General features: G+C 50.0%; 1 protein-coding gene across 5 annotated transcripts in view; it reads left to right on the plus strand.

The window, feature by feature from the left end:
- The window catches only part of CARD11 (caspase recruitment domain family member 11), a 56164-nt gene that overhangs the window by 12376 nt on the left and 31758 nt on the right, over positions 1 to 12030 (plus strand). For all 5 annotated transcript variants that reach the window (XM_072943401.1, XM_072943402.1, XM_072943403.1 and 2 more), the window contains exon 2: positions 5776 to 5909. In XM_072943401.1, coding sequence (XP_072799502.1) covers positions 5776 to 5909 — 134 coding nt within the window. The remainder of the gene's footprint in view (positions 1 to 5775; positions 5910 to 12030) is intronic.

The following is a 12030-nucleotide window of genomic DNA, read 5'->3' on the forward strand; positions in this document are numbered from 1 at the left end:
TGTGCAGCCTTACCTAGAGTGTAGCCTTTGTCTTCGTGCTCACAAGGTAGCTGCTCTGCTTCCAAGCATTGCATCCACATTCCAGGTAGGAAGAACAGAACAAGTAAAGGGCGCCTCTCATCTGATGCCCCCTCTACGTCGCCTTCCTAGATGCCTCACCCAGAAACTCGCTGGCAGAACTGTGCCACACAGGCACACTTCTAGCTGCAAGGGAGGCTGGAAATGCGGAGTTCAGAGATGGGCACAGTAACACTGCAGACAAAACTGGCGTTCTGCTGCTAAGTGAGGGAGAAGGGATGTTGGGTCGGCACCTGGCTGTGTCTGCCACTCCACTGCACGTTTAAAATGATAATTGCTGCTTTCAAAATATGTATCAGTGACGCCCTGCTGACTGCTCTTCCCGTGTTCATTCACGGGGAATATTACCATCTCGATATTTCTGTTGGAGGAGCTGAGACAGAGGTTGGACAGTCGGCTGGGCTGCCAGGGAAGAACTGTGCAGGGGGTTTTCTAGCTGCTTCTCTGAGAGCCCTTTTTGGAGGAATGAAGGGGACTGCCGAGGAAGGACCGGCGGTTCTCTTCCACAGAGCTCCCGGAGACGGCTGAGCGCTGGTGCGTCCCAGGGTCTCCTCAGCCCTTCCTCGCAGGCAGTAGATCATCCTGTGCAATCATCTTTTTCCTCTTTTTTTTGCCAGAAGTCCTTTCAATTAAATGGAGGTTTCATTGGAATAATTAAACCCTCCATCTCAAGCCTCTCACTGCAATCACCCAGGCAGATCAATTAACCAGAGACGCATTTATCTCACTGACCGTTGACCCCCCTCTCATTCCAGAGCTTCTATGCCGGGGCGGCTCTCGGAGGGAAGAGGCGTGTGTCCCACAAAGACAGCTCGTTTCCAAAGGGCTTGGCAGTCTCTGACTTGGAGTGATAGCAGCCTTGTGGTTTATTTTAATCAGCATCTGATTTTCATTTATTCACCCAACAAATATATATTGCACACCTACTAAGAGTAAGGCCCTGTGCTGAGCTCTGCTTGGCAGGGGAGGGTGGGCAGGAGGAAGCAGAGCTGAGGCAGACAGGTGGCAGGCAGCCGGACCACTCTCGCTCTGTTTCCTCTTCTATAAAATGGGGGTAGTCATAGTTTCCACCTCATAGGCTTGTTGTGTTGACTGAGATGGTCCACATGGAGCATTCAGCACGGTGTCTGCCTGTAGCACCTGCCTTTTCCTCGACAGCTGTTAGAGGACATGCTCCAGCAAAATGAGGGAATAAAGCAAAAAAGAGGAAGATATGGAGCCAGGAAGCAGGGTATCTGGTTGGTTAGATTGGATGCTGTGCTTAGTAAGTTAAGTGTTAGCTGTGAGGATTGCTAGTTCAATTAAGATTAGATGAGTCAGTGAGTGTTGAGTTGGAATCCCTGCTCTGCCACTTAGTGGCTGTGGGATCTCCCCCCATTATTAACTCTCTCGTCTGACCTCCTCATCCTAAAATGGGAATAATAAAACCTACTTTATCAAGCTCCTGTGAAGTTTAGGCAAGGTGGCATCTGTAAAGTGCCCAGCACACAGTCAGCGCTTCTGGCTTACAAAGGGCTGAGCTGTCTCACTAGCATTAACCGAAGATGGAATACAGCACATGTGCACGGGATGGAGGTAACTGATTGGTTGTTTTTTTGTTTTTTTGTTTTTTTTCAGTGGGGGAGGTAATTAGGTTTGCTTATTTATTTATCTCTAGAGGAGGTAGTGGGGATTGAACCCAGGACGTTGTGCGTGCTAAGCATGCGCTCTGCCACTTGAGCTATAGCCTCCCGCCGATTGGTTCTTTATACTTAAATGCGTTGTCCAGATTTCCAACTATTGGTGAATGTTATTTTTATTTTTTTAACATGATAAATACATATGTCATGCATGCAGAGTTAAAAAGTAAAGTAGGCTTGTAATGAAAAACATCCATTTCTGACTTGGCCGGCACCGTCCCCAGTCCCGACCCCCAGAGGCAGCCACTGCTAACTCTACCTCTTCATTTCTAAATACTGTCATTGCTGTTTATTGATATGTCAGCTTGAAGACATTATTTATTGACATACTATTAGGTAGATGATAATTTAGCTCCATTTTACTAGTACCCACTCCATGAACTTCCCTCCCTCCATTCTCTCCGCACATTTAGGTCAGTTTTATGTGTTACATTATCATGACTGCATAAATATTGTCCATGTTGAGGCAAGTTGTATGTTGTGATTATATTTCCTTTCTTATCTCTTCGGTTTTTCCCAAAGTTAGTATTGTCTCTCTTTTTTCTTTGTTTGTTTGCTGAGTTTTTTTTAACATCTCTGACCTCAATTTTTTTCTGACTCTCAGACCCATCATTTTCCTAATACTATTATTTCTTAAATTACCAAATACGTCAGATAACCATTCAGCGTTTTCCCCGGGCACTCTCCCCTCTAGTGGTCCCGCTGGGATCCCACCGTAATCGTGGCTAGCTCCTTCTTGCTGCATCCCTCTCATCTTGGAACTGTCCTTGCTGCTCTGTCTCCTGGCCTCTGTACCTCCCTCTTTATTGTTTTATCCCCTCATTTTACTGGAGCACATCCTCCAGTAGCTTCTTAGAAAAGGTGCACAAGAGCTTAATGTTTATAGAGTCTTCACTTTTCTGAAAATAACATTGTTCTCTTTTCACATGTAATAGTTTGGGTGGGTACAGAATCCTAGGTTTAGAAGTATTTTCCATCAGAAATGTGAAGGCATCACCTCATTGCCTCCCAGCTTCCAGTGTTACTCCTGAAAGATCTGGAGCCAAACTTACTCCTGGTCCTTTGCATGTGACCTGATGTTTTCTCCCAGGAAGCCTTGAGGGTCTCTCTCAAGGTTCTCTTACTGCCTGGTGCCCTGAAATTTCAGAATGACAGCCTGAGAAGGTTCTTCTCCATTGATTGTACCGACACTGAGCACCCAAAGGCCCTTCAAACCTGAAGACTCCCGTTTTTACGTTTGGAGAATCCTCTAATACTATTTTCTCTGATAATTTCATCCCATAACTGATATCATATCCCCAAAAGATATACAAGAAAAGAAGCATAACTTCTGTCATCTCTTTCTAAGATTTCTATTTATTGGATATTAGACCTTCTAAGTTGACCTTACTTCCCATCCTCCCCCCCTTTCTTATCTTCCTTCTCTTTAAACTTTTTATTAACTTTTGGGTAGATATCCTCACCTCTAGCTTCAAGACTCTCTATTGACTATCAACTTCTGCTACTTTAATCACTAAGAACTCTTTCTTGTTCTTTGATTGTTCCCTTGTCAAAGCACCCAACTATGCTGCAACATCTAATCTCTTCATGGATTTTAATTCTCGGATGGTGTTTTTTTCAGTTTTCTCCTATTCTGTGCATTGTCTGCCTCCTGCAGGTTCCTGGCATCAGTTTGTCTCTTTTGATCTCTTCCTTTCCCGTGGAGACTTTCCTCAAACATCGAATGATCCCTGCCTCTCTGTTTGTTCTTCTGTGGAGGGCAACAAAGACGGTGTCCGAGCCCCTAATGGGCCTCCCCGCAGGGTGAAGGATCGCTGGCTGATGGTGCTTGAACAGCACCTGTGATGGGGAGCTCGTCTCTCACGAAACAGCCGACTCTTCTCTTTTTACCCAGAGTACCATCTTGGAGCTTTCTTTCTCTTCTGTCTCAGGCTTGTGTGTTACTGTGATACTTCAGTCATTTAGAAGATAAAACTTTTTTTGAAAAGGCAATCCTAGGAGCCGTGTGGCAGTGGTTAAGAGGAGGGCCAAACCCTGCCTCCCATGGTGGTTGCGTGGCTCTGGGCCTCTCCCGGGGTTGGTTTTCTCAGCGATGGTGGCGCCGCTGGTGGTGGTGATGCCGCCCCTCTCGGAGGGTTCTTGAGCAGCTAGGCTTGGCAACGTGCCTGGCACAGGAAACGGACCGCAGGGCGGGGCTGACGTCTCCCCCAGTTGAATGTTGTACCTGTGAGTCAGTCTCTACATTCTCCTCGACCTTAGGACCAACTTCTCAAAATTCCAGGGGCAGAAGTAGAGAGTCCTGCCTCATTACTGGGTGCCTTGTGCCTCGGTTTTTCCCAGCCTCTGTGGCACGTCAGGTCGTTGTGCAAACCTGCTTTCCCTTTCCTGCAGTAAAAACCTCTCTGACAATTAATTTCCTTAAAGCTTTTCCTTCCAATTCTAAAAGAAGAAAAACGCAAATGCAGAGACCCGTCTTTCCCCTGTGCCTCTGTTCCTTGGGCTGCGGGTGGCCCTGCGGATCCAGGCTGGGGCCTTCGGCCGGCCCTGCACATCCCCTGCCCCCCAGCCCTCGCCCGCCCAGCCGCGGAGCAGGGAGGCCGTGAGGAGGGTGAGGAGGCCGAGGAGGCCGAGGAGGCGGTGTCCTCCAGAGAAGCACGTCGCCGCCGCCCCCCGCGGCGAGGGTCTGTGGCAGCTCGCTCCGCTCCAAGCTGACAGCCGACAAGAAGAGCTTCTGTCGGCCCCGGGAGGTCCGGTGTCACCTGCGATTAACCCTCAAAGCCAAAACCAAGCAAGTTCCTGATTAAATGATGGCGTCCCGGGTTCCCCGTCACCCCGAGTGGTGCCGTCCCCCACCAAGGGACCCTGGCAGCTGTCAGGACAGGTGCCGGCCCCTCCTCGCCTCCTCGGGCGTGCGCCTCCCCCCTCCCCCTCCCCCGCCTCCCCTTCTCCAGAAGGAGGACCGGCCCTTCCCCCCAGACTCGCAGCCGCGGCTGGGCTCCTGGAGAGGCCGCGAGGACGCCGCCCTGGGGAGGTTACGGCGTGCTCCCGCCCAGACCCACGGCGAGTGGGGCCGAGACGTAACGCACAGCGAAGGTGTGGCTGGAGGCAGGGTCTTGTCTCGTGCAAGAAGGGTTCAAGAGCGAGTCGTGACAGACTGGAAGCAGGTTTGTTCAGGGAGATACACACTCCATAGGCGGAGGGGGGCCGTCTCAGAAGGCAAGAGACGCGGCCGTGGAGATGCACACTCCGTAGACTGAACGGGTGTGTCTCCGGAGGGGAGGGGCCCCGAGGTGTGGGCGTGGCTAGTTTTTACGGCCGGGTAATTGCATATGGTAACCAATGAGAGGATTATTCCAACTGTTTTGGGGAAGGGGCAGGGCTTTTTCAGGACTTGGAGCCCCACCCACTTTGGGGCCTTTCACCATCAGCCTGGGAACTGTCACGGCGCCTGTAGGTGTGTCACTTGGCAGCTACTGTATTGCAGTGAGCGTACAGTGAGGCCCCAGGTCCACTGGGAGCGGCATCTTCCACCATCCTGGCTCTAACCAGTGTGTCCTGTCCTCAGTGGCTGTGTCCTTCCTTCAGTGCTTGTGCCCTGCCCCCTTCCTTCCTGTCACAAAGGGACTCTTCTGGACCCGGGAGTGTGGTCGGATGCTTTCGACCTGATGAGCTCATCGCTGATGAGAACATTTCCACTTTGCCAGTCTGCTACCCAAGACCCCTAAAGTGCCTCCACCCGGCCATGAGCAACCCCAAAGTCACCACCTGGCCTCCTCTCCACCCCCAGAGTCCTGGGACCTGGGGCCATGGTTTCCAGGCCCTCCGGGGGTGGGAACAAAAGCCCTTCTCCCCCAGCAGTTGCAGGCCGTGGTCCACTGCAGCAGGGTTCCCTGGAGAGACGCAGGTCCCCAAACCGTCTGGCCTCCTCTTCTGAAGCAGGGCGCCCCTTTGGTCCGTGAACGGTTCTCTTTCCCAGCCCCTGCCCTTGTGCCAAGCCAGATTATCTTTCCTCTTACAGACCCTGGCCATCACGACTCCACATCCAGAAGGAGACTGGCTCAGGGAAGGACCAGCCCCAGGCAGAAGGAGTAGAAGTCAGAGCTCAGGAGCAGGAGGGCAGCTGCTGTCTGCTGCGCACCGACCACATGCCAGGTGCGTCACACGTCACTCCTTTGTGTGAAATCAGTACAAAGTGAGGGCGACCTGAGGCTCGCTGGGGGAGCAGCGAGCGCAGGGTTCCAGGCAGAGGGAGGTGCTCCACGTTATTTATCTTCTCTACCGTCAGGACGTCCGTGTGGTGTCCAGGTGTCTTGGATACACGATGCCACTGCTGAAGGCACGCGTCTGCCTGATGGACGGGCTAGTTTCTGTAGGCATCACACCAAGGCGGGAAGGCTGTGGTGTGTGACATCCATGCTCACTCCTACTAGGTCAGGTCAGCGTGTGGTCCAATCCGAGAGCTGCTGTCAACCGCTGACAGGTGCCTGTGTGTGAGTCACTGAACCTCTTAGTCTTCAGTCCCCCAGTGGGAGCAGGTGGCCCAGCCATGTTCCTCCCAGCTCAGCTTCTGCGCTGTGTGAACGCTAATACTTCACTCGGCTGCTCTGATCTACCTCCGCTTGCAGAGCAAACTCCCCCTCAAAATGCCAGCTGCCGTGTAAGGAGAGGAACCTCAGAGCAGAGCCTTGGCACCAGGGAGGCGCAGGAGGGAACCCAGCTTTGTACGCGCCGTGTGGCCTCGAGCAAGTTCTCTGGGCTGCTTCCTTGTCTTTGTCGGCCCTGGCCACCAGAACAAGATACCAGAGACTGAAAGGCTTAAACAGCTGACCTTTATTTCTCACTCTTCTGGAGGCTGGAAATCCAAAATCAAAGTGCCAGCCGATTTGGGTCCTGGTGAGAGCTCACTGACTGGCCGACATCTGCCTCCTCGCCATGTGCTCCCCTGGCGGACAGGGAGCACGCTCTCCAGGGTGCTAATCCCGTCGTGGGCCCCATCCTCGAGACCGCATCTCAGTCTGACGCGTCCCAGAGGCCTCGTCCCCAGATACCCACGCGGAGGATTAGGGCCTGAACATCTGGATTTGGGGGGACACAGTTCAGTCCACAAGGGGACTGACGGGAGGGGATGGATATTCAGGAGGTGACTGATACGGCGGCTGGCACACAGTAGCTGTCCAACCCTGAGGGCGCTTCATCCCGCTGGCAGGGTTCACCGCTGCCCCTTCCGCAGGTGCGGTGCAGGCACCCACTCTTACCGTCAAACTCTAGTGCCCCACAGGGCAGGGGCCACGCTGGCCACTTCTCTGCATTCCCTGCCCCCAGCACAGCACTCGGCGCGGGGTGGGTGTTCACACCTCCGGGAAGAACAGGCCCCACTGCCGGAGCACTGACTCGAGCAGTCAGCTCAGGAGTCCTGCGTCGCCAGCGTCGCTTGCGGCCGGGACGCACGCGGTGTTACTGATGGGGCGGGCTTGGACTAGATCGGGTCCTGTGATTTCCTCGTGCATAAGGTAGAAGGGTCCCTTCGATCTCTGTTTTGGAAAAAGGGCTTTGCCACTCCCCCAAAGCAGAAGCATGCTAACACCTGATCCTCAGTTCTCCTGTGCACTCACCGTGCTTAGCAAGTCTCTGTACTAAGAAGCTGCGTCTACCAGTTGGGAGGCGTTGTGCTGCAAGTGACAGGAGACCCGATTCTAAACGGCTTAGGTAGGGCAAAGAGCATGTCATCTTACATGTGAAGTTCTCCAGCGGTGGGAGGGATCCAGTGCTGGTTAGTTCAGTGCCCAGGAGGTGACATCATCAAAGACCCAGATTCTTTCCATCTCTTTGCTCTGTCATCTGGGGCTGTTAGCTTCTGTCCTCAGGTCACAGGATGGCTGCAGCAACCCCCAGCATCACACATACCTTCATGTGCTAACATCCCAATGCTCGATGACCTTATCCTTTCCTTGTGTTCCTGTCAGAGGTCAAGGAAAGCACCAGAATTGCCCCCAGCAGACTTTCCTGACGGTTCTGCTGGCCCTAAAGCACTTCAATGCTCATTCTGACACCGCTGGTAGAGACCAAACAAGATCCGCTCCTGGCAGCTTAGAAGCTGCCCAACCTCCCAAAAAGCACGAGGCCACCTGATTCCTGAATAAAACAGGGATTGCACAAGCAGGAAGGGCAGGGGGTGACTTGTATAAACAACGCAGTGCCAGCCACACATTCAGTAAATCACTTGTGCAATCAAGGTCTTGGGATGTTGGCACTTTAAAGGTAAATGTGTTTTCCTCTATAGAAATGACTGTTCTGACGCGATGTCAGAGAGTGATTGTCGGGGCATCGTGATGTTGCACTGAGCCACAGTCTCTCCCCAGGTGACCCAGGTGGCCGGTGCTCTGCGTGAGCCAAGGGGCTTGTAGAGTTCAGGACTCCTGTCTGCAAAGTCGCTGCTGTCCGTGCACAGTTCATCGGAGGGAGCGTCCTCATTTTTAACCTCTTCACATCAGTTGTTGCTCATACAGCAAGTGTGTATTTTTACTTAAGGCTCTTGAGTTGCACATAGCCCAAGCCCACTCAGGCCAGCCCAAACTAATGGCGAGGTGACTGAAGGCCTCAGCAAGGACCGGACGTCACCTGTGGCCAAGGCTTCCATGGTTGGGAAGCTGAGTTATCCACCCAGAGAGATGATTTCTTCCACTTCGCGTGGTCCCTGGGGGTCTCTCACTGCAGCTTCACCCAGCAAACCAGCTTGCTCTGCCTCCTGACACCTTCTCTGCCCTGGTCTCTGCTTTACAGTGGCCAAGTTCTAGCCTCCACGGCCACCCAGACGCCACCTGCTAGCTCCGTTCCCCCCAGCACACTCACCCGCCCCACTGTCGCTCTGGCTCGTATGAAATTCCCAGGCCAGGGGATTTGACCACTGCGACCTGCCGGGGCTGGTCCCCCTGGGGCGGGTCGGTCAGCCGTGGCCGGAGCGCTTATTCGATACAAACGAGATACCAGGGCTGCAGCCATCGGAGAGGGTATGAGTAGGAAGGCAAACGTTGGATACTGGTGTATCTGTTGCCCTAGGCCTGGCTTCTCATGTTTGTTCACTTTTCTTTTTTTTCTGTTTTCAAACTATACAATACATTGATGCATGTTTGTTGTGAACACTGAAACGTGTAATGTCCAAGCCCTCCTTGACCGCTAACCTCGGATCAGAATTCATTCCACTTCTTAGATGTAATCAGATTAGGGTGACCACATCCTCTCAAACTTTTCCCCTCCTGCCTCTCCCTCCCCTCCCCCTCACTATTTCTCTCCTTTTCACACGCGCGCACACACACCCCTACATAATTATAGGTGTTGGATTACAGAGATGATTTTATACTGTATTGTGATACTTTTCCAACACCAAATGTGCAGTGTTTTTCTGACACCAAATATGTGTTATTTTTTCACGCATCAACCAATTCTCTGACACAACTGGGTGTCCAACAATTCAATTCTGGCACTAACTTCCCAGAGTTAGAAAGACGCCACGGGTTACAGGCTCCAGCCCCCACTCCAGACGTCAGCTCCAGTCCCAGGGCCACCTGCACTATCATAGTCGGCAGCTGTAAACAGCGTCTCTCACAGCCTCCTCGCCAGGTTCAGTAATTTGCTGGGATGATTCGCAGAACTCAGGAAAACACTACTTAGTAGAGCAGTTTATTTTAAAGGATCCAAATGAAAACACACGTGAGGAGGTCTGGAAGGGTCCCAAGCACAGGAGCCTGTCCCCAGGGAGCTGAGGAGTGACTCCCCCCGCCGTGTGCATGCATTCAGAGGTTTGGATGCTCTTTGAGCCCACTGGTTTGGGAATTTTACCAGGGCTTTATCACGTAAGCATGATTGATTAAATCATCCACTGTTGGTGACTGGACTCAGTCTCTAGCCTCTCTCCCCTCCCCAGAGGTTGGGCTGCGGGGCTGAAAGTTATAACCCTCTAGTCACCTGCTTGGTTTTTCGGGCTACCGGCCCCCATTCTGAAGCTCCTAGAGGCCCCTTACCCAGGAGTCATCATGCAAAATACATTCACACTCATCAATCTGCAGATTCCAGGAATTTTAGTAAATTATCGCTTATTTTTGCAATGGAATAATATATACACAGTTTAAAATGAATAAACCAATACAAATTAAGTGGTTGTCAGATTAGATTAAATAAACAGCAAGATCACCTGTTTACCGTCTACAGGAGAAAAAGCTTACACCCAAAGGTACGAAGAGGCTGAAAGTAAAAGGCTGGAAAGACACACTGTGCTAACAAGAATCATAAAGGAGCTGGAGTGGCTAACATCAGACTAAATAGACTTTAAAACAAAAGTGTTACTGGAAATAAAGAAGCCGTTTCATAATGATTGAGGTGTCGATCCACTAGGAAGTTGTAACAGTTATAAATATTATAACCCTCACCCAAACAACACAGCCCCAAAACACTTGAAGCAAAAACTGACATAACTGAAGGGAAAAGTATAAAATTCAACAATCACGGATGGAGATTTTACCCGCCTCCTTTCAATAACGGATAGAACAACAGACAGAAGATCAACAAGGAAATACTCGATTTAAACAACTCGATAAACGAGCGACCTAACAGACATGTCTATGCGGCGCACACGCCCCACACGGCAGCAGAATACATGCTCTTCTCAAGCCCACGCTGGGATGGCCTCCACATGCGAGTCCATGAAACAAGCTTCAATAAATATAAAAGGGTTGAAGTGATACAAGGTATGTTTTCCAGGCACAATGGAATTACATTAAAAATCAGTAACAAAATAATTTGGGGAATTCACAAACATGGGGAAATTAAACATCGCACTTCGATAAAACCAGTGGGTCAAAGAAGTCACACACAAAAAATAGAAAACTTACTTCGAGATGAATGAAAACGAAAATGCAACATACAAAAACTTACGTGGTGTCACTAAAGCAGGGCTCAGAGGGAAACTTACAGCTATAAATGTTAATATTTAAAAAGATCTCAGCTCAATAACCTGACCTTCTACCTTATGAAACTAGAAAAAGAAGAGAAAACTAACCCTGAAGCAAGTAGAAGGAAGGAAATAACAAATATTAGGACAAACATCAGTGAATTAGAGAACAGAAGAGCAACAGAGAAAATCAATGGGACCAAAAGGTGGTTCTTTGAAATATCAACAAAATTGACAAACCCTCAGTCAGGCTGACCAAGAGAAAAAGAGAGAGAAGACGCAAATCACCAGAATGAGAAGTAAAAGAAGGGACATTACTTCCAGCCTTACAGAAATAAAAAGCAGAACAAAAATAAAGGAGTAACAGGAACAGCAGTTTCCCATAAATTTGATGACTTACATGAAAGGGACAAATTCCTAAAAAGACACAAACTGCAGAAACCGACTCAAGAAAACAGGAAACATGAGCAAGCCTACAACAAGCGAGGAAGGAGCAATTAAAACCCTGCCCAGGAAGAAGCGCCGAGCCCAGGCGCAGCCCCTACCAGACAGAAGACAGAAGTGCGCCAGTTCTCCAGAAGCCCCCCGAAAGGCAGAAGAGGAAGGAAAACGTCCCGGCTTATTCTAACGAGGCAGACATCACCCTGATAGCAAAGCCATTCAGACATCACACGGAAGGAAAACCACTGACTAGGACCTCTTATAAATACGGACGCCAAAGTGCTCAAAAATATACTAGCAAACCAAATCCAGCAAGTCCGTAACTCACAGAGATGTATAGCAAGGATGCAAGATGTGTTGAATACCTGAAAATCAAGCAATGTAATATACCATATTAACAGAATCAAACCCAAAAACTACACGGTAATCCCAGTGGGTGCAGAAAAGTCATCGACAAAATCAGACATCCTTTCATGACAAAAATACTCAGGGAATTTCCTCAGCGTGACAGAGGACATCTGAAACATACATACACTTACCCGAGTAACAGCATACTTAATGGTGAAAGACTGACGCTTTCCCTAACGTCAAGAACAAGGTAAGAACGTCCTCTCTTGTCACTTCCATGTAACACTGTGCTAGAGGTTCCAGCCTGGAAAATTAGAGAAAAGAAAAGAAAAGGCATCCAGGGTGAAAAGATAGAAGTGAAACTGCCTCTGAGTGCAGATGACATCATCTTACATATAGAAAAATCCTATCATAAGGAATTCTACTAACAAATTTTAGAACTAATAAATGGTTTCAGTAAGGCTGCAGGATGGAAACTCAATATGCAGAACTCAGCTATATACCTATACGTTAGCAATGAACAATCAGCAAAGGAAATTA

Source organism: Vicugna pacos, chromosome 18 (genome assembly GCF_048564905.1).
Source record: "Vicugna pacos chromosome 18, VicPac4, whole genome shotgun sequence".
NCBI lineage: Eukaryota > Metazoa > Chordata > Mammalia > Artiodactyla > Camelidae > Vicugna > Vicugna pacos.